This window comes from Drosophila grimshawi, unplaced genomic scaffold (genome assembly GCF_018153295.1).
Source record: "Drosophila grimshawi isolate 15287-2541.00 unplaced genomic scaffold, ASM1815329v1 contig_44, whole genome shotgun sequence".
In the NCBI taxonomy this organism is placed as follows: Eukaryota; Metazoa; Arthropoda; class Insecta; order Diptera; family Drosophilidae; genus Drosophila; species Drosophila grimshawi.
In genome coordinates this window covers 5143037-5164701 of record NW_025063240.1, presented here as the reverse complement: position 1 = coordinate 5164701, position 21665 = coordinate 5143037, and the positions used below count along the sequence as shown (strand labels likewise).

Below are 21665 nucleotides of genomic sequence, written 5' to 3'. Positions count from 1 at the left end.
GCACTCTCACTCTCGCTGAACGCGACGAGCCTTAGGGGCTGCTGGCTGCCAAGGAGCTGAACAGACGCCAAACAACCACCAAGCGAACAGCATCACCATCATCTCGTATTTAGTAAGCACACACAGCAGTGAAAAGTGCACAACTACAATTAAGCACATGTATATATGTATGTATATATATATATGTGTGTGTGTGTCTTAGCCCCAAAAAGTGCGCTATAAATGATTAAGTGCGATTTGTGCCGACCTGCAAAATGCATTGTGAATAAAAAAGTACGCGAAATGAGCCGTGAAGCGAAAAGCGAATCGCAAATTGAAACAAGCTAAATGCATTAATTAATTAATGGCTTTAATAGCATGCTGCGCGTGTGCTTGAGTGTGCGTGTGTGTGAAACGTGTGTTGTGCAAAACATAAATAAATTTTATAATCAATAGCAAGGATTGCTTATAGTATTATTAATTGTCATAACAGAGAAAATCAAACCGGAAATGTGAAAGCAAATTTAAATCAGATTTACATGGTATGTGAATGTTTGTTGTTTGTTTATCTCATTAGCATGATTATGTATTTAAATGAGAGTATACATATTTTGTATACATTTTCTTGTTTGACATTTTCTGCCCTTACCAATGAAAATTCAATATATACATGATAAAGCCATCAAAAATTACAAATTAAATTTGACCTACAAATTTTCCATTAGTTGCTGCCAGTTAAAATTTATTTTAAAAATGTTGTTAAATTTAATGCTTAATTTTATAAGTAAAATAAAATAATTTACTTATGAATAATATTCAAAACTAGAAAGCCACTCAATATTAAAGCACTAATTATAGTTCAAAATTGCATATGAAATAAATTGGCAACAACAATCTCTAATATTAAATTGTGTAAACCTTATGAATTATTTAGATTAAATAAACAATTTATTAGGTTTGACATGGGGGCAGTTTAAAAACTACTGAGAAAGGACTTTGCCTTTAGCTTCGAGTGCACTTGAAGCAAAGTATTTTACGTATGCAAGTGTATGTCTGTGTGTATGTTAGTAGATATTTCGCTGTGTGTAACCTACATTTTAAACGACACACATGTATATGTATATATGTATTTGTACATGCATACATACATGCATATATAAATACATAGAACAAGTCAAAAATCCGTGGCCGAAGTTCTAGTCGTTGTCGTAGGCGCTGCGCTGCGCTGCTCTGCTGACGAATGGTGTGGGAGGCGACGGCACATGTAAATTTGCCTTTATCACTGCCCGAAAAACATACTCACACACACATACCAACACACACACAAATGCACGCTTCACAAAATCTTATATACCATTAGTCTACGCTGCTCTCCAGAGGAGAACGACGCGCACTCTCTCGAGAGTCGCCGACACGAACTGTTCGTTGTTCGTTGCGTTCGCTGCTTCCGTTACTAAATATTACGCTCTCTCACTCTCAGACACACACACACACAGACCTTTTATTACGGGAGCCCGTTGTCCACTAAAGCCAAACTCGTGCCTACCCCACCCACACCCGCCTTCCTCAAGGTGTTTGCTGTTGTGTGCGTGTGCTGCATTTAGTTTCCGCCTGTGCTGCGCCATTAGATTTTCCACGCAAAACGTTTCAGTTTATGGACTATTTAATGGTTTGGTAAAAGGCGTAATAATACATATATGTATCGCATTTATGGCAATTGTTCTGTTTTTAATGCAATTTACTGAATACGCCTAATTACATAAAAAATGTACCCCCATTTTTGTTGTATGTTGTTTTATAATTTAATTATCATCAAATTACGTTTAAGTGACACATTTAAAAGATTTCTTTTTTAAAAATGAATCAATCTCAGCAAATAAAAAATTTTTATATATATTTAAATGATATTAGCTTAAGAGAAATCCTGATCATATTTTGAGAGTATATTCATTTTTTTTATAAAGCTAATAATATACATTTTTGATATACATACACAAATATATCAAATTGATATTTTTAGAGTGTTTTATTTCGACAAGAAAATTTTGGATGATATTTTTAAGCCGGAGCTTAATTAATATTTTATTTAATACATCCTACAAATTTTCTGACTTTCTCTTGGACTTTGGTTGTTAGGTTTGTTAGCTATTTGGCCTGTTAGACTTAGGTTTGTTACGTTTTTTTTTTTTACTTGATAAAAACAAAAGCAATATAAATTCCACTTTGTCTGTAGAAAAAAAACCCACTCAACACATGCATATTGTATAGTAAGCTATTTTTATGCCATTAGTTCATTGTTTAGAAGACATTATCACATTTTCCTCTTAAGGCATCAGTTACAGATATTAAAATTGACAGAGACAGAGAGGAAGGGAATGGGAGACGGGACGAGCAGGAGAGAAGGAGAAGCCGGAGGGAAACCAAAAGCATCATAACTAAAACGATGATTCAGATTGTTGCCACTCTTTGCACACTAAGCTGACTCGGCGGGTGGCGACAATTGGGGGGCTGAAGTGTCTATACAATTGTCTGCCATGCTGTGTGTCGTCCTGGCTGGATGGATGTATGCTGGGTGGTATTGGTCGTATGGAGGGAGGTGGTTAGGGGGCTATAATACTGCATGGCATGCAAACACTTGGATACGAGAAGTGGCTTTTATGTTTGCCGCAGCCCATCGCTGTAGATTTCCAGCTGTCAGGATGTTGGGTTTGAATCCAAAACAATGGAATCATTGTTGTTGTCTGTTGGTATTAAACAATTGTTGACTGCACCAGTTGTTGGTTGGCTGGCTGAGCAGCATTTTAATTACCAGTTGCTGCTGTTGTGTACTTAATATTTATGGTTGCCAGTTCACACTTGTATGGTTAGTATTGCGTACACAGTACATATGAAGAGTATGATAAGCAAAAATAGATTAAACTCGAATGTTGCATATTATGCAAAGTATGTTCTACTAAACTTTGCATCGCTTCTTAATTACTGTGGCCTTTTTGTTTTTAAACAATTACTTTCTAGGAATAGTAATTTCCTTTTAATTCAATTTAAGTTGAGTGTATTTGCCTTTCAGGTTTTAACAATCAATACTTGAACTTAAATCCCTTATTTTATTTTCGTTAATTTCTTTTTTGATTATTTCGTTTTTCGTTTTTTGGGTTTACGAGTTCTCAGCATTTTCTGCCGTTTCTCCTTTATTTTTATATTCTCTTTGTTCCATTTATTCGTTCCCCATTCCGTTGTTTCTATTATTTGCAAGACTTAATTCCTTTTTCCTATCTTTCAACAGCCACTTCGCGCAAGCTTTTCCTGTTCCGCCCAGTTTTTTCCTTATTAATTATATAAATGTTGGGCTTAGTATCTAAGTAAATCTCTTAAAACCCACACAAACCAAGGCTGGCTACTTTGGATTGCGTGACATCTTGACATTCCTGCGTTCCACCAAGAATCAGAGCCATGCTCAGCTGATAAGCGTAGTGAGGACGTAGGAACTGAAGGGATGGGAGTGGACGGGAGGGGCTGACACCCATCAAAGCGACTTTGAGGATGTGCTCCTTGTCAGCTGGCAGCTTGTGGCTAGAGACGCCATCTGATGTGGCAGCCCATAAATTTTCCTTCTGTTCTCGTCTTGAGATATTGACAGCTGCTCCCACGGAATCCGTTTGCAGCTACACTGAGAAAAACAATACCTTCTAAAATCACAATTATGAATTTTAATTCAAGAACTTTTATGAAATTTTAACTTTTAATTTTTACAAAATTATAACTTGGAAATAACGAAATATATTGTAAGTTTCATTCGTTAAGATTAGGCATTCCAGAATAAAAGGGATCAGTACCTTTAACATGACATCTTCATCGCCGGATTTAATAATCCCGATGCCTTAGATTGTCGACCCAATCTGATCCTTACGGAACCGACATTTACAGCCCACAGCCTCATAGGCATACGAATTGCGGGTATTAATGTCTGGCCTCTCCTTAACATACTGCAGAGCTTGATAAGGCCTTCGACGGAAGTAATCGATCAGGTTCTGCTCGGTTAACTCCACCAGTTTCCCTGTCTTCAGAAAATACTGCGCTTCCAATGTTGTTTCTTCGATTTCGTTTTCAAAGTTTCTTTTGTACGCCAGCTTAAGGGACTTCCATTCCATTCCATCGATGGCATTCTTGTGGCTGGCACAAAAACTGTCTTCACATTGAATGTGTGAAACACGTATACTGTGTAGTCAAGACGCTGACACGACATTTAGATTCGAACTGTCTGCTCTGACGAGCAGGCCTTTTTATTGAATTTTATTGAGTATTCTTAAAGCCAAATACATTTGTTACAACCGCAATGTATATCCTTCGCTATCTCTAAAAATAGCGTGACCCCATGCAAGCCAGCTTCAAGTGCCTACGCTTGAGAATGCTGCTTGATATTCATACTTGAACATTGAGGAGGCAATCGCGATCTAATTAAAGTATACAAAATTGCACTCTATTTTTTACAAGCATTATCCCCTATGACTAAAATTTGCATTGCTTTATCGTCCTGCATAATAGTAAATGAATAATGGAAAGTGCATATAATTATATATATTTATAATTACATAAAGTATACACTTAAAAGAGTAGGATGGATTTCCTTCTGACAAAAATGACAGGCCAAAGTTTCTATACAAATGTAACCAAATCATTACAGTTTCAAAAAACTTAGAATGATAGAAAACAACCCAGAAAATCTTGAACTATTTGCTTTTTGGATCTGAATATAACTTCCAAGAAAAATAAATGAGCTGCGATTTATCTTAAGAATACCTGCATAATGTAGAAACATGTATGGTTAATTTATGGTTCTATATTTTAAATATGTGTATATTAATAAAGTCAACCTTTCTTATCGTGTAATTTCAGTTGGATAAATGGGCCAGCGAGAAGACCAAGAACAACACGAGAAAGTTCGTGTAATAAATTTCTAGATTGCATAGAACGCAAGAGCCTCCGAGTAAAGTCAAAAGAATCAACAAACAAGAATACAAATAGTGCATGCAAAACATTTTTTTGGGTCATACATATTTCAACTAGTTGGAGGATTGAAAAAGTTGCATGCCCCTCTAATGATGATGACCGCAACACGAACAATTTTGCCATAAGAGCAAATTATATAAAATTATCATGCAGAGTAGGCAGCGGCCAAGTTTGCCACTTAAGGGCACCAACAACAACAAGAAGGCTAAACTTGCACAGCGCTGCGTGCGGACTGCATGACGTATACGTAATATATACATATGCATTACGTATACGTAATAGGCACAAGTTATGGCCATTTGCCAAACACCAACTCAACGACACGAAGACACAAACAAAGCTGAATAGAACACACTGAACACATTCCAAAAAAAAACGATATTGAAAGAACAAATAACAAATACCCTTAACAAATCGCAAAAGTTATAAGAAACTTGCGAATGTGTTGAGGCAGCTGCCACAAGATGACAAAATGGCGAAGTTAACATTGCACCGTCTACTGCAGCGTTTGCAGCTGACGGCGCTGCAGCTGGCCACTAAGCAACAACAACATCAACAACAACAACGCAACAAAAACAACAACAACAACAATAACAATAGAATGCGCATGGCTCTCTTAGGCTGGCTGCAACTGTGCCGTGGCAATGGACATTATCTAACGCTGGCCGTTCTCATCTATGGCTATCTAATGCTGCATGCCTCTGCCGCAGCTACTGCTTCAACAACAACAACAACAACAACAGCAACAACAACGAGGTCAACAACTGCGACCATGTTGGCCGTGTTCAATCGCACAAAAACATTAGATTTAAGCCAAATACAAAAACAAAAACAATACGCACAGAAACTAAAACGCGATGTTGTCCATCTGTCTGATGATGAATACGATGCCAGTTATCCAGATGATATAGACGACATTGAGGCCTTGATTAATAATAAGTCAGGTGAGTTAATCATTCCATAAACAAATATATGGTATAATGCATCTTGAGATCAAATTGATGCAAGCAATTTTCATTTTAAGATTTATTAAATTCTGTGCTAAGAACTTGGCATTTAAATACACAATCTCAATTAAACCCACATACTCAATTTGAATTCTTTTTGTAATGTTTCTTATCCCCTAAAACCAATTAAAAAAGGGGAAATGAGTACAATCAAACGATGCTAATAGTGGAGCACTCTCGACTAGTACGTGCTTAAGACTGAAGTAAATTAAACAGGGTCAAAAAACAATAACTAACGAAGCGTTTGATTTTATTTACAAATCCAGAATAATATTATAGTTTGTCTACACTGATGCTTCTCACTTATCTCTCATATACGAGGTGTGTTCAAAAAGTATCGCGAATTTTGAATTTTCGCGGGTTACGTATATTCGAATTTCGATTTTTTTGTAGCGTTATGTTGGTACTCATGTCTCTCACTTATGCCGACAAGCTCGGCCATTTTGAATGTTCACTTAATTGTTGACAGCTGCTTTGCTTGCACGTGTTTTGGATCGTCTTCGATTTTTACCTATTCAAAAAAATGGATCAAAGAACCTGTATCAAATTTTGTGTGAAAAACGAAATTAAGTGCGCGGATGCATTCCGAATGTTGATTGTGGCATACGGAGAAGCTACCTTGGACCGAAGCAACGTTTATCGGTGGTACAAAATGTTCTCAGAAGGCCGAGAAGATGGGAACGACGAAGAGCGTGCAGGACGCCCGAGCACTTCAACAACAGACGAAAAAATTAATGGAGTGGAGAAAATGGTATTGGCCAGTCGTCGAATCACCGTTAGAGAAGTTGCTGAGGAGCTAGACATATCGATTGGCTCATACCATTCGATTTTTATCAATGATTTGGGCATGAGACGGGTCGCCGCGAAATTCGTACCAAAATTGCTCAACTGCGACCAAAAACAGCATCGCATGAACATTGCTAATGAGATGTTGGACTCTGTCCGCGGCGACCCAAATTTGCTCCAGAGGGTCATAACTGGTGACGAATCGTGGGTTTATGGTTACGACGTGGAAACCAAAGCTCAATCATCTCAATGGAAGCTGCCGCACGAACCAAGACCGAAAAAAGCGCGCCAAGTTCGGTCGAATGTGAAAGTTTTGCTGACAGTTTTCTTCGATTGCAGGGGCGTGGTGCATCATGAGTTCTTGCCACAGGGTAGAACGGTCAATAAGGAATATTACCTGCAAGTTATGCGCAATTTGCGCGAAGCAATCCGCCAGAAACGCCCGGATTTGTGGAAGAACAAAAATTGGCTTTTGCACCACGATAACGCCCCTGCTCACACATCGTTGCTTGTGCGCGACTTTTTGGCCAAAAACAACACACTAATGATGCCGCAGCCACCGTATTCCCCAGATCTGACCCCCTGTGACTTTTTCTTGTTCCCTAAACTGAAGAGGCCCATGAAAGGACGACGTTACGCTACGCTTGACGAGATAAAGACGGGATCAAAGGAGGAGCTGAACAAGATAAAAAAAAATGCTTTTTTGAAGTGCTTCGAAGATTGGAAAAACCGTTGGCACAAGTGTATAATATCTCATGGGGATTACTTTGAAGGGGACAAAATAGATATTCATGAATAAATAAATAATCTCTGAAAAAACACAAAATTCGCGATACTTTTTGAACACACCTCGTATATATGAATCAAACTTGATCAAATTTGATAAGAGTATTGCTCAATGTCTTTTAAACTGCTTCTTATCTATGTCTGTGGTCATTCCTATAAAATGTTGGGACCGCGACTTTGAAACTACAGTTTACATTTGTTTCTGTTGAGCTCAGGTGACCACAGCTGAAAAAGATTAATTTAAATTGGGTTGTCTTTATTTTACATATAAGTCCTGATAATCGGTGAATCCTCTTCAGTGCCTGCAACCAAAATGTGGTAAACAGAGCAAATGTAAACATAATAATACACCAGTGATATATTCAAATTCTAATATTTATCAGTCTTCCCAAGCATCGCGGGGAGAGGAGGAACAATAATATATGCATAAGAATATACATGATAGGGTCGGAACAACTGAATTATACCCTTTATACCCTTTATACTCATTTTCAATTCATGTTTTAAACTGTTTCATATGTGAATATCTTATCTATCTCTCTTAAAGGCGAAACACTTGACCTGGAGTCAGCTAAATACATATTTAATGTAGAATAATATATTTAACATCTTGCAGTCGAGCTCACTCGTCTATCGCATTCTTGCTTGTTAATATAAGTTTCATTTTATATATTTTGAATTTCCATTTGGTAATTTAGATTTAAAATCAATTTAATGTTTGATTTTGCTTCACTCTTACGTAATCATGCAAATATCCAATCTGCATACAAAACATAAAATTAAATTTGTCCGTCGTTGTTCTTGTTGCTCGGATTTCAATGTCATTAAGCAGATGGACTAAACACACAACTACCTCCACAGAGGGACCGTCAACAAAATATATTGAATAAGTCCGTGAATCATTGCGGCTTATTACAGTAAATGGAATACCAGCTAAAACTGGTGCATAGCTTTACTTATAGGCAGATGCAGTCAAGGCAGATGCAGTACTTGGCAGGGTAAACAACTTAAAAGGTCAAGGAAAGCCAAATACGACCCGTTTTCAGATGCAGATGTAAATAAAGCTATATTAAGCATAGATTATTGCATTTACTGGTATACAAAATAATAATAATCTAATATTAATGTATGTAAATAAAGAAAATGGCATATTCTTTTTACTACAATTTGTTGATTATTTTAAATAAACGAATCTTTATTATGATTGCAGCTAAGGGTAAATACATTGGAGCGCCATGCAACGAGCTGAAATGTGATGCGAAACTTTTGCATGTCAACTGCGATAAGGAGACGCAAATTTGCAGCTGCGAGCGAAATTATCCTGTGCAGCTGGGACTGATAAAGGGTTGCGCCAAACGTAAGATATTAATTAATTAAGGATTTCTAATATTGCCTCTACTATTGCTCTATTAAAGTTCGTAACACTAGCAATAGCAGACAAATATTTATATTGCTCCGATTATTATAGAGTAGCAAAGTGAGAGCTTCCGATGCTCTTTAACTTTATATAAAATAAGATGGAATAAAACAATTTTAAATTGGAATAACCTTTTTTTATAAACTCTCATTTTATGCCGATTGCAGCTAAAAAACTGGGCGATCAGTGTTTCTATGACGAGACATGCATCTACAACGATGAGAACTCCCTCTGTGTTCAGGTGCGACACAATGCGATGTGTCAATGTGCCAGTGGTTATCACTCGGTCAGCTATACGAAGCCAACGAGGCGCGTCTTTTGTACTCCCGGTAAGTTAATTTTTATACTTTGATACCATAGGTTAAAAGCTGTTAAATTGGGGTGCTACGTCGAGTAAACCACATGCCTCCCACTTATTATTCCTAACTATGCGATTAGGAATCTCCTCCAAAGATTTGTAAAAAATGTATTAACCCAGCTCACTCCCGCCACGAAATATCACTAAAGCCCTTATCTCCCACAATTTTAGTGCTAAAGTTAACAAACTTGAACATTAAATTTCTGGAATTCTCCATCAAAGATTGGTTGAAAAAACAATATGTTGGAATATGCGCACCTTGTTCTTTTCCTCCTGTATTTCACAGTGCGGTTTTTATCTTTACATCAATTTATTGTCATATTCAAGTTCAAGTATTAAACGACGGAAATCGTCAACAGGTCAAATTCGGCTTGGGTGCGATTCCCTGATTAAATGGCAGCAGTTATATTAAGACATTATTTCTAAAAAAAACTATATGCATAACATTTCATTCTGATAACAAACTTTTTAGTTATTAAAGTTAAAAATAATATTCATATATAATACAAATTAGTTAATTTATTTTTCTCCTTTTTATTATCGATTGCAGATCTCAGCGAGCTGAGCTCCGATCTGCCCACATTGTTGGGCGTCTCATCTGGCATTGCGGTGCTGGCGGGTCTCATTTGCATGGTGCTGCATCTGTTTAGCAAGACCAAATATCCGAGGCATCGCAATTTCGGGGATGCGAACATTCCGCCGCCCATCCTATACTCCAGCGATACAGGTGAGGGCGCCACATGGATTGGACTGGATTGAATGGGAAGGATAACTTATTCTTTTCTAATCCTGTAGGCATTCCGTTGACTGTGCATTCGGCACGTCCGTCGTCGCGTTCGAGCATACGGTCGACGGGTTCGATAGGCTCCTTTGGCAATCGACGCGCCTCATCTGGCGGCTTGGGCGGCGTCAGTGGTGGAGTTGGGGGTAACAGTGGTGGTGTTGGTGGTGGTGGTGTTGGCGGTGGCAGCGGCGGCGCTGGAGCAGGGTCAAAGGGCATACTGGTGTCGACGTCTCGTACAGGTGCGGCTAGATCGGCCGCCATATTGCTCATATCGTGTCACATTTCGGCCGTGTCCAAACAAAATTCACGCGCCTCATCGCGTCAAACATCGGGCGCCGGCTGCAGCCAGCATTCGCGCGACAATCTTGACGAGAACAACGGCTCCGGCGGCGGCGGCTCCTCTGGTGGCTGTCGGAGTTGCGAGAGCACTCTCTCAATGAACCGCCAGCTGCAGAAGCAATTGAATCATCAACGGCATCTGCTCAGTTTCGAGCTGTCGCCGGCGAAGACAAAGAATCAGGATAGATTTAGGACCCTCTTGGGCATCAATGATAATGATGATGATGATGACGATGATATTAATAAATATGATGATAATAATGATGATGGGTTCAATAGCATAGATGCACTAGGTGGCGGTTGCAGTCTTGGTGCCGGTGCCATTGGCGGTGGCACTGGTGGTTTCAACTATGGCAGTGGCACTGGCGGCGGTGGTGCCGAGATGCATCAATTGCAAATTGGCGCCCTGCCCACGCCGGCGAGTGAAACGCCCAGATTTGCGGTAAATCAACACAGTCATCAGTCATCATTCAGCGTCAATCATCAGCCATCAATCACAAACAATCACACATCATTCCAAGCCCAAGAAGCTCACAACTCGCAAACCAAATTTCTGTTTTGTTTTTTTTTTTTTATATCAGTTTCGGCGAAATCAGGTATTTTGTGTTTCCAAACCTTTTTAATCTGGGATTTTTAAATATTTTTTTATTTTTCTGGGTACAGGGAATACAAAAATATACATTTCAAAACATCCATATAATTGTGGATCAACAGTTCATTGGCTCATATTCTTAAGTGTACATTGGCTCATTTCAAAATCATCTCATTTGCATAAATAAAGAAAATTAAAAATAAAAACATTCGAAAATACTAATTCTTAGTCTTAAATAAATCTTATGTTCTAAATGATCGATGTTAAGTGTGCTTCCAAATCTCTGTATTAAATTTCATGTTTGTTGTTTGGTTTTTCTCGTTATCATTTCAAAAAAAAGAAATACAATATACAATTTACACTTTACAAATCGAAAAGACACAAACCAATTACATCGGTTAAGTTTAGGTTCCTTGATTCGAACTATCGCAGTTTTTGTATTTGATAACTTGACACACACACAGACACACACACACGGACACACACACACAGACACACACACACACACACGCTCAAAACAACACACAACTTGATATGGAAAATTGCAGTTATGCCGATAAAAGTTGAAAAGAAAAATATATATAGCATATTCCCGATGACACTTTAATAATAGCGGAATAATTATTTACATTCATCAGAGCCACAACAATAATAAATAAATATAATTATATGTACAACTTCAGCTTGACAATATGATATCGAAGCAATATGGCGGTGACTATGTTCCTGTTTCCAGACATTTTTATAACACCATAATCTCATTTTTTTTTGTAACAAAATAATGCAAATTATAATGAAATACAAACATGCACACACACACGCACACACATACACATATATATACACACACACACATACACCTAGACCCACACTAAAATTTCCAATCTGCATGCAACCGATATTGAGAGAACACCCCGAATGATATGATCAATTGCACACCAACCGAATCCAATAATTTTTATTCATTTAATATCGATAACTTCTGCAAGCCTCTGCCGATTCATTCTGAATGTTTAATATCTATATCTATATACTATATTGATCTAATTCATTGACAACAACACATTGTTTCAAGCTTTATCATAAACAAGCCGCTTGCCAGCATTTAATACTTAATATCAACTTGCAGCATTAACTCTGATCAAAGGCAGTTCTGTTTCAATTTCCGCAATATTCCTATTGTGCAATTTATAGATATTTATATTTCATATCAGAAATCATATATAATTACTTAAACATATAAGCAACATTGTTTTATAAATGGAAAACTAGTATTTGTGTGATTGTTATTCACAGCTTATATTCCGATCTTGACTATTTCCAAATACACATTTTGCCTGAATGGTTAGTAAATTTGTGGAAACAGACAGAAAAATAAAAATATGGAAGTTTAAAAAAAAAAAAAATTTTATAAATATTGAAAAATTATTTGAACAAATTTAAAAAAAAAAATAAGAAATAATTTGTTATAAGCTACCCTCTTCATTTTTGTGCACTCTGAATGCCTTTTGAGTCACTCAGATCATTTAGTATATTACTTAATTATATAGACATATGCTTTGCCTAAAATTTAGTCGCTTGGTGATGGCGTTTGCTCTCTCTTTCTCCTCTGTCTCTCTCTCTATCTATCTCTCTCTGTGTCTTTTACTTGCTCTTTTTCTGTACAACTCTCGCTTTCTCTCTCCCGTTCTCTGCTTCTGCCTCTGCTTCGATAAAATCTATGCTAATTAAAATGCTGCTACCAAAACAAATAAATCTTAAGTTAAATTTTATATATTGAAAATCGAATTTTTGACCGCTTGCAGGTTCTCGAAGACCAAGTCTAGCGTCTGTGCATAGCACAAGCTCCTCGGTGCGCAGCTACAGCATGATGCGGTTCGAGAAGGAGACCCAGCAGAAGGAGATCAGGCAGGAGATGAAGCTGCGCCTGGCGCGACTGCAGCAGCAGCAGCATCTCACCCAGAACAAACCGCAGATAATCATTGGGGAGGCGCTGCTGCAACATGGGGCACTCAGTCGCGTTACAATGCCCACGCCCAGTCCCCTGACACCCAACTCGCTGGACGAGCTGCTGCCATCGCTAGATGAGAATCAGGAGGTGAGCAAACGAACTTTTCTCCTACTACTACTATTATCTCTAAAGCCAAGCTATTGCCCGATTTTGGATTAGTATCCACCAAGGCTGGAGAATACATATAAGCAGCTGGTGCAGCCTCAGGCCACAACATCCACAGGATCCACGGGAACGGTTAGCTCGTATGCAAATGGCTATAATGGTCCCTGCAGCTCATCGACTGAGGCTCTCTAGAATGATGTTGAATCAAGTGTAGCTATAGCTAAGTCATGTACTATATATACATATATGTATATATATAGATATATATATCTAAAACTTATTGAGGTAATCAAAGTTTAGTTAATGCTTATTGTTAGATGATTGAATTAAACGTCAAACGTGTTTAGTTATAGCCAATTAGATTATGTGTAACATAGTAAGCGTCTTCTTCGATGGGCAAGAGCTGCTAACTCTAATAAAACCAAAATATATATATAATTTTCTAGTTGTATGCATCGTATATACAATATTTTATATGTATTGTCATACAATTTTGTAGAAATTATACAAGAACAAACCAATTCCACATGAATTTGAAGTAACAAAGCAAGCTAATGCCATACTTCTAAGCCGGATCCGATTCAAATTGAAGGTTTATATATTTTTTAACATTACAATTAAAATTTTAAAGTGAGCCCAGTATTAAAATGTATTTAAAGATATAATTAATATCATTTTCAAGTTTTCAAAAGTATCTATTATAATTTAATTTAAAAATTAAAAACATTTATTAAAGATTCGAATTTTTCATGATTTTAATTTAAAGCAGCAATAAAAATAAAATGAGTTATCAAGAAAACTTTAAATACTTTAATATAATGGCAAGTGTTACAGATGTATTTATTATTTTGTCCATAAGTGTAAATGTATCCAAAATATTTGTAAACGACCACTGTATTATTTATATAATTTAGCAATTATCATCTACTAATAATTATTATCTTAAATTACATACACACACATACTACACTAGATGACAAAATATTGTAATAATATTGATAAATTAAAGAGCTAGTCGTAATAAAGTAAAGTAAATTGTTAATGTGAGTTTAGGCGTGGCACACCCTAAAGTTTAGTACTGATTAAATATACACAAATGAATTTATAAGAATCGGTTTATATACAATTTCTATATATTATATAGCGAATGCTACGAAATTAACAATGCAATAATGTAGTGACATAATAGGGCGAGATGTGAATATGTACGAAAATCTTTCCCATATAAGAAATTATTCCAACAAATGTTGGACTTCAATCATGTGTAATTTCGTGAAAGATGTGTTGAAAAGATTTTGAATTTTATATATATGTGTGAGTTCGGCCATTAATTTAAAATGAATGTGTATATATGATTAGTCGTTGGACTTACAAACATAGAGATTAGAGTATTATAGTTCATGAGTTATAGATAACTCTAAATGCATATGAATGCCGATAATTATACAAATATTCGACTTGATTATAAGGAAAGTCTCGATTGACAGCTTTTGCAGTGTTTGTTGTACAAATTGTAATCTGTATTATCTACCACATAATATACTTACTAAAAACAGAGGTCAGGTGAGGGTTCAATAAATTGATATTTTAACTAAATCTACAACCAGCATCCAAAGACAAATAGAAATAGCTAAAGTTAAAACGATTGAGGATAGTTGTCCTGTTTAGCGAATTATATTTAATTTATGCATTTTCCACAGAGGAGTTTCAACTGAATACAATAAATGAATGAAATGTACTATACACTATCCAAAAGAAATATATCTAATAATTGTAAATCATAAAACTTATATGTAGTAATCGCCTAAATGGTTGTTGAAACTTATGTTCGAGTTTACTAATGTTAAAGTGTTAACGTTTATATAGTCCTTTTGTTCAGATCTGTTAAAGCTGTACTAAAACTATCAATGTGTTGTTTATGATTAGCATTGTCTATATACAACGTCTGTTACATATCTCCCTATTGTTATACACAAGTAGAAACATATCCGAATTGTGCAGTTATACGTTCAGTAAAATCAATTGAAGAAATCGTCAAGTTTCTTTTTCGAACCGATATAAGAAATATATACATATATACAATAAAATTCACAACATGATTTCCATGAAGATCTCTACTCACTATTATATTCGTAAATTCGTGAAATTCCTATCAAGTGCAAGGAATCGAAACTTGTTCCGATTTCTTCTCCTGATTCAATAATCTCAGACTTAGTAAACATTGTGTAAATACAATTCAGTTGATAAAACATATATGATGCTAATAATAATAATACCAAATAGTTTATCGGGAGATCACTGAAACACTCTAACAGCTATAGTCAAATGACAGACAGACTCCGTAAATTTGTGAAATAGTTTTAAGTTCGGAAATAAAATATACCAAAGACATACAAATTTGTACAGTAAACGAATTGAAATTAAATTTTGGTGGATATAGAAAACTGATTTAAGGCGATCTATTTATTTTGGGATTCTTTGCCAATATCTAGATTCAAAAAGGTTGTTTTTTTTTTTTTTAGAATTTTATTATCTTTATTCTTTTAATTGAACACTCTTTAATTTTGATTGGGGCTAAAAAAGAACTCATAACAATTTAATTGAGCAGTTAGTCAACTTCCTCGATGGTTGGGCCACCACTGCCACCGCCACCAGTTCCGCCTCCATTCGAATTCTGGTTGGACGGCTGCGGCGGGGGCATATTGGCGCCCTGATAGAGTCTGGTCATGATTGGGTTACAGATGCGCTCCAGCTCCTGTTGCTTGTGCTCGAATTCCTGTTTCTCGGCCAGCTGGTTGGCATCCAACCAACTGATGGTCTCGCTGCACTTCTGCTGGATTGTGTTCCGATCGACATCGCTGATGCGACTGCGCAGCTGCTCATCGTCCAGAGTGGATCGCATTTGGAAACAGTAGGATTCCAGCTGGTTCTTGGCATCGATGCGCTGACGTTGCTGATCATCTGCCTGGCGATAGGACTCGGCTTCGTTGACCATGCGCTCGATATCCTCCTTGGAGAGGCGACCCTTATCATTCGTAATCGTTATCCTGTTCGCCTTGCCCGTGGACTTCTCAGCGGCACTAACATTGAGTATGCCATTGGCATCGATATCAAAGGTCACCTCAATCTGGGGCACTCCACGCGGTGCTGGCGGTATGGCGGTCAGTTCGAATTTGCCCAATATGTTGTTGTCCTTGGTCATGGCACGTTCGCCCTCATACACCTGGATGAGCACGCCGGGCTGATTGTCCGCATACGTGGTGAAGATCTGTGTCTGCTTGGTGGGTATGGTTGAGTTGCGCTTGATCAGCGCTGTCATAACACCACCAGCCGTCTCGATGCCCAGCGAGAGTGGTGCCACATCCAGCAGGAGCAGATCCTGCACCGCCTCCGAGGTGTCGCCGTGTAATATGGCCGCTTGGACGGCAGCACCGTAGGCCACCGCCTCATCGGGATTTATGGACTTGTTCAGCTCCTTGCCATTGAAGAAATCCTGCAACAGACGCTGCACCTTGGGTATACGGGTGGAACCTCCGACAAGCACAATATCATGGATCTGCCCCTTGTCCATTTTGGCATCACGCAACGCCTTCGCCACCGGCTCCATGGTGCTCCGAAATAGATCACCATTGAGCTCCTCAAACCGGGCCCGCGTTACGGACGTATAAAAATCGATGCCCTCGAAGAGTGAGTCAATCTCGATGCTGGCCTGCGTGGAGGAGGACAACGTACGCTTGGCACGCTCACAGGCAGTTCGCAGGCGTCGCAAGGCGCGCTTATTCTGGCCAAGATCACGCTTATGCTTGCGCTGGAATTCCTGCACAAAATGATTGACCATCCGATTGTCAATATCTTCGCCGCCCAGATGCGTATCCCCCGCAGTGGCCTTCACCTCAAAGATGCCATCCTCGATGGTCAGCACGGAGACATCGAAGGTGCCGCCGCCCAGATCAAAGATCAGCACATTTCTCTCCCCGGTCGCCTGTTTATCCAAGCCATAGGCAATTGCCGCTGCCGTCGGCTCATTGATGATGCGGAGCACATTCAATCCGGCTATGGTGCCCGCATCCTTGGTCGCCTGTCGCTGCGAATCATTGAAATAGGCCGGAACGGTGACCACTGCATCCGTAATGGTGCCACCCAGATATGCCTCCGCCGTCTCCTTCATCTTGGTGAGCACCATCGAGGATACCTCCTCAGGATAGAAGCTCTTCTTCTCACCCTGGTACTCGACTCGTATGCGCGGCTTGCCGCTATCCGAGAATACCTCGAAGGGCCAGTGCTTCAGATCGCTTTGCACCGTTGCATCATCGAATTTGCGTCCAATCAGCCGCTTGGCATCTGTAAAATTATAAACAAATCCCACGCACATATAATACATTAACACAAATTGGGGCTTGTCTTTATTAGCACTAACGAACAAAACTTTGGGAACTCTTTGGGATCAGTTTTACAGATTGTACTAAACGTATTTGAATCGTATTCGTAATCGCAGTTCTAGGCTAGGCGAGGCGGGGCGGGGCGGGTATTCAGGGCACATTTATGTGGACTCTGAGACTGAAATGAAAATACAAATAAAAATATAAGAAAAGAAATCTTTGCATTAAGTCTGCACAAAACTGATCTGATCTGAAAAACATGGAATATGGGACGAATTTGAGCTCTAGATCTACATCAAGTGAGACTGACGAATTCTCTGGAGAGGTGACTATTTACATAGTATTTTAGATACCAAGTTAAGGAGAGTTGCCATCGAGCTATAATTTGGCTGTAACTTGGAATTTATTCACTTACTTTATAAGCTAAACACAATATTTTTAGTAATCTTTTAGTTGTTATTGAAATCCAGTCGCTCTCTCACTCTCTCTCTCTCTCTCTCTCTCTCTCTCTCTCTCTCTCTCTCTCTCTCTCTCTCTCTCTCTCTCTCTCTCTCTCTCTCTCTCTCTCTCTCTCTCTCTCTATCTATCTCTCTCGCTCTCTGTCTATGACTCTCCCGATACCTTAAGAAATCCAATTCGCTGTAAAATTTCGCAATCTCAACTAAGCCATCAAAGCCCTATAAAATTGTACAATCCTGTGAAAAGTGCTTCAGTATCAACTATACGCTAAATCTTCAGCAATCCCACAAAACTGTTCCCTACAATCCTCTGAATATTGTCTCAATCTCAACTATAGGCTAAGCCTTCATCAACAAAATTTCATTGACAGTATTTGAATGAAGCAATAAAACAGATACTTTCGTATTTATGAATGTACTTAAATAAGTTGATCTAATTTCGAATTCAGTGCACATAATAATCAAGTCAAGTGTAAATATTATCATGTTTGTATTCTATTTGTAAATATTTTCGTTTAGCTCAAAGCAAAATGTCGCCACAGACACAGACACAGACACATAAACAACGCTGACACAAATTATGTTAATAAACATTTGGTTATTTTCTATAGTGCCACTTTCGCATCTTGTGGAGGGTGGCGGGCAACGGGTAGCAAGGAGCAGGGCAACCAAAGCAAAAGAATTGACACAACAAGTGAATGTGTCTCATTAAATCAAAGTGTGTGTGTTTGTGTGGGGGGTGGTATTGGGAGGGTGGTTGTGGTAGAGTGCAAAAAAAATGCAAAAATACATTTGGGCAACTACTTTTAGCTGGCTGAGTGCAAAAGCACGAGTAGCCAAACTACAGAAATGTATCTATAAGTATTCCCAAAATAACAGAAAAAACTATAATAACATAAAATAAATAATAATAAAATAAAATGTCTACGAATAGTAAATCCTCGAAATTGCTGCACGAATTTCATTCATGAACTGAACCGTTATGAAAGTCGTAACTCACCGAAAATTGTGTTATTTGGATTCATGGCCACCTGATTTTTGGCGGCATCACCAATGAGACGCTCCGACTCCGTAAAGGCCACATAGCTGGGCGTGGTCCGATTGCCCTGATCATTGGCAATGATCTCCACTTTGCCATGCTGAAATACGCCGACACAAGAGTACGTTGTGCCAAGATCAATGCCAACCGCTGGTAATTTGGGCATGTTTGATGCAACGGCTTTAATTAGACCAGCAACCAGCGAGAAGAACGCGAACGCCAAGAAGACCAAGTCGTCAAGGTCCCCCAGGGAGAGTAAATCACACAGCGAGAGCAAGCACGTAGAGAAATCGAGAAAACTATATTAAAATCAAGGTGTTATTGGTATTGTATTGTTACACAACTTACCCAAAACTCTATGCCAGTTTGGTTTTTCGGTGTGTGTGTTTTAGAACGCAAACCGATATAGATATAGGGATATGATCAGAAACAAAAGAACGAATGTCAAAATTCGCAGGAATTCGAGTGTTTTCTCTCTTTGCAGCTCCACAGCGTCTGCCTGTTTATTATCACGTTGCCCAAATGAGAATAACTCGAACACTCATCGAACCACTCGACTTTTGCTCTCAATTCGATTTGAAGATGCAACGATCACAGCTGTCACAAGCAAACTGGCAACGGCATTTTCGCTGCAAATTGGCATTCAAAAGTGCAATCATCGATGCCGCTTAACAGCAGCATAACATTTCAATGTTATATTGTATTTAACATATGTATATATAAATAAATGTATTTATATATTAACATTCAATTACAGACCCCAACATAGGTAAAGGTTAAGAGAAGAAAATATCCGGAGAGAGATGAGATATCAAAGCTAATTAATTTGAAACACGTTTGAATACTCTAGTCGAGAGTGCTCGCTAGCAGATACCTAGCACCCAGCTCATATTAGTTTGCTGCATATAAAATTGGATTTTGTTCAGAGTTTTTATCCATTTTTTTTCGAAAACCGTATATACAAATTTGAAAAGAAATAATAGAAAATCCTTTTAAATATACATTTTAACTTAATGTGACGAAAATTTCTTACATTTTATGTAATAACAAGACGAATTAGAGAAAGTTGAATGGACAGCCTAGAATGGGGGCTTGTCTATTCCACATTCGTCAGGTTTCTTGAAGACAAGTGCATAAGTGAGCACAGGATGCACATTGAAATCAGCAGATGCTGAGGACAACAGTGAATGCGTCGATGGACTCTCCATGAATAGCATTTCCGCATCAAACTTGCTCCAACGTCCGCGCTTTAGCTGCTCCTTAACATACTTCAATTGTGTGTTTATCTAAATGCATATTTTTTTATTAATAATATTACCAATTCCAGACCGTATATAATTACCATTTGCACTAACATCGGAGTGCGGCGACAGTTGAAAAAATCAGCTATAAACTGTCGCACATTATCCGGATTGGCATTGATGACCTGATACATTATGACGCGTATGATGGCCCGTATCTTGGTATGAATTGTATATAATTTGAGATAATGTACAAGAGAGTCTAATAGTTTCCATAGCCTACCTCTGGATGGTCGCTTATGTAGGACCAGTTGCCCTTGCGCAACTGCTTCTGAATGCGGTCCAAGCTGCTGTAGTGCTTGATCGCATTCGAATCCCATTTACCCAGATCCAAGATCTTCGATGAATAGCTCCGTTTGTTATTTTGCATAATTTAATGTATATTTATATTACGAGAATTTTGTAATGAATAAATAACTATAAATAAAGTTGACATAAGGTTGCTGATAAAATCAAATCAAGTTGACATTCGATTCCTGAACTATATATAAGACTAATTGTATTAGCTGCTTAGAGTTTGTGTTATTTGTACAGCTTATCTTGGTTAAACTTAAATAAGATACACCTTGAAAATTGTTTTCTTTATTTCGAGCACAAGTTCGACAAGTGTCTTTAAATAAACAATATATCACGATTCCAAATAACTATAAAAGAGACAAGATTTTTTAAGATGTTTGTTGGCAGCAGCGGCAGCAGCAGCAGGAAAACTTTAAATTGTTTGCATTATTTATATATATGAATTTGACGCCCTGCCAGGCGTAATATAAATTGTGTAATTTCATTCGTTTCGCATAACTCTCGCTTATCGATCGTGTCGAATTTAAATCTTGTTGTGAGAAAATGTAGCTGTGACTTCAAGCAATACACAAGTGTTGTTAAGAAAAGACTAAGCATTGGCAACTAGCCTCAGTATCTATTGCTATTAAACTTTATAACGCTGCTGAAATAACTTTGTAATTTTATTTCAAATAAACCTATCAAAAAGCTGATGGCGTCACCAATGTTATTATTATTAAACATGAAAATCATTGGATTATTTACTGTTGCCATTGCGCTGGCAATGTCAGAGGCAGAGGTTTTAACAACATTAGCGCCACTTACAATAACTCCAGCACCAACTGGCGGGACGATAACTAATCTGCCCGTGACGACTCCAAAACTGGATAGCTGCTGGTGGGGCAACAACTGGTGCAACTTGTTCTTGTTAAAATCGCAAACAAATCCGCAGAGAGGCAAACGGTGCAAACATGTTCTTGGCGCCGAGAAATGTTTTCCCTCATAATAAGCACTAGAAAATTTAATTAGTATCTCAACACA

At 38.1% G+C, this 21665-nt stretch overlaps 4 protein-coding genes across 4 annotated transcripts; 2 read left to right on the top strand and 2 right to left on the bottom strand.

Moving 5' to 3' along the window:
- The first annotated feature begins 393 nt into the window (after positions 1-393).
- On the top strand, positions 394-12922 carry LOC116804932. The gene is made up of 7 exons (XM_032742389.1): positions 394-521; positions 4873-5930; positions 8776-8922; positions 9150-9311; positions 9891-10067; positions 10136-10905; positions 12861-12922. Exons 2-7 carry the CDS (start codon positions 5459-5461, stop codon positions 12879-12881), a joined length of 1749 nt encoding a protein of 582 aa, XP_032598280.1. The 5' UTR covers positions 394-521; positions 4873-5458; the 3' UTR covers positions 12882-12922.
- On the top strand, positions 12923-13576 carry LOC6558278. The gene is made up of 2 exons (XM_032742595.2): positions 12923-13153; positions 13226-13576. Exons 1-2 carry the CDS (start codon positions 12923-12925, stop codon positions 13361-13363), a joined length of 369 nt encoding a protein of 122 aa, XP_032598486.1. The 3' UTR covers positions 13364-13576.
- Positions 13577-15677: 2101 nt separating this feature from the next.
- Positions 15678-19700, bottom strand: LOC6558272 (heat shock 70 kDa protein cognate 1). The gene is made up of 3 exons (XM_001985155.2): positions 19396-19700; positions 19009-19227; positions 15678-17512 (listed from the first exon to the last, which is right to left on the bottom strand). The coding sequence occupies exons 2-3, from the start codon at positions 19211-19213 to the stop codon at positions 15780-15782; spliced, it is 1938 nt and encodes a 645-aa protein (XP_001985191.1). The 5' UTR covers positions 19214-19227; positions 19396-19700; the 3' UTR covers positions 15678-15779.
- Positions 19701-20020: 320 nt separating this feature from the next.
- LOC6558265 lies at positions 20021-20757 on the bottom strand. Its single transcript, XM_001985156.2, has 3 exons — positions 20572-20757; positions 20390-20506; positions 20021-20333 (listed from the first exon to the last, which is right to left on the bottom strand). Exons 1-3 carry the CDS (start codon positions 20716-20718, stop codon positions 20127-20129), a joined length of 471 nt encoding a protein of 156 aa, XP_001985192.1. The 5' UTR covers positions 20719-20757; the 3' UTR covers positions 20021-20126.
- Between the last annotated feature and the right edge of the window lie 908 nt (positions 20758-21665).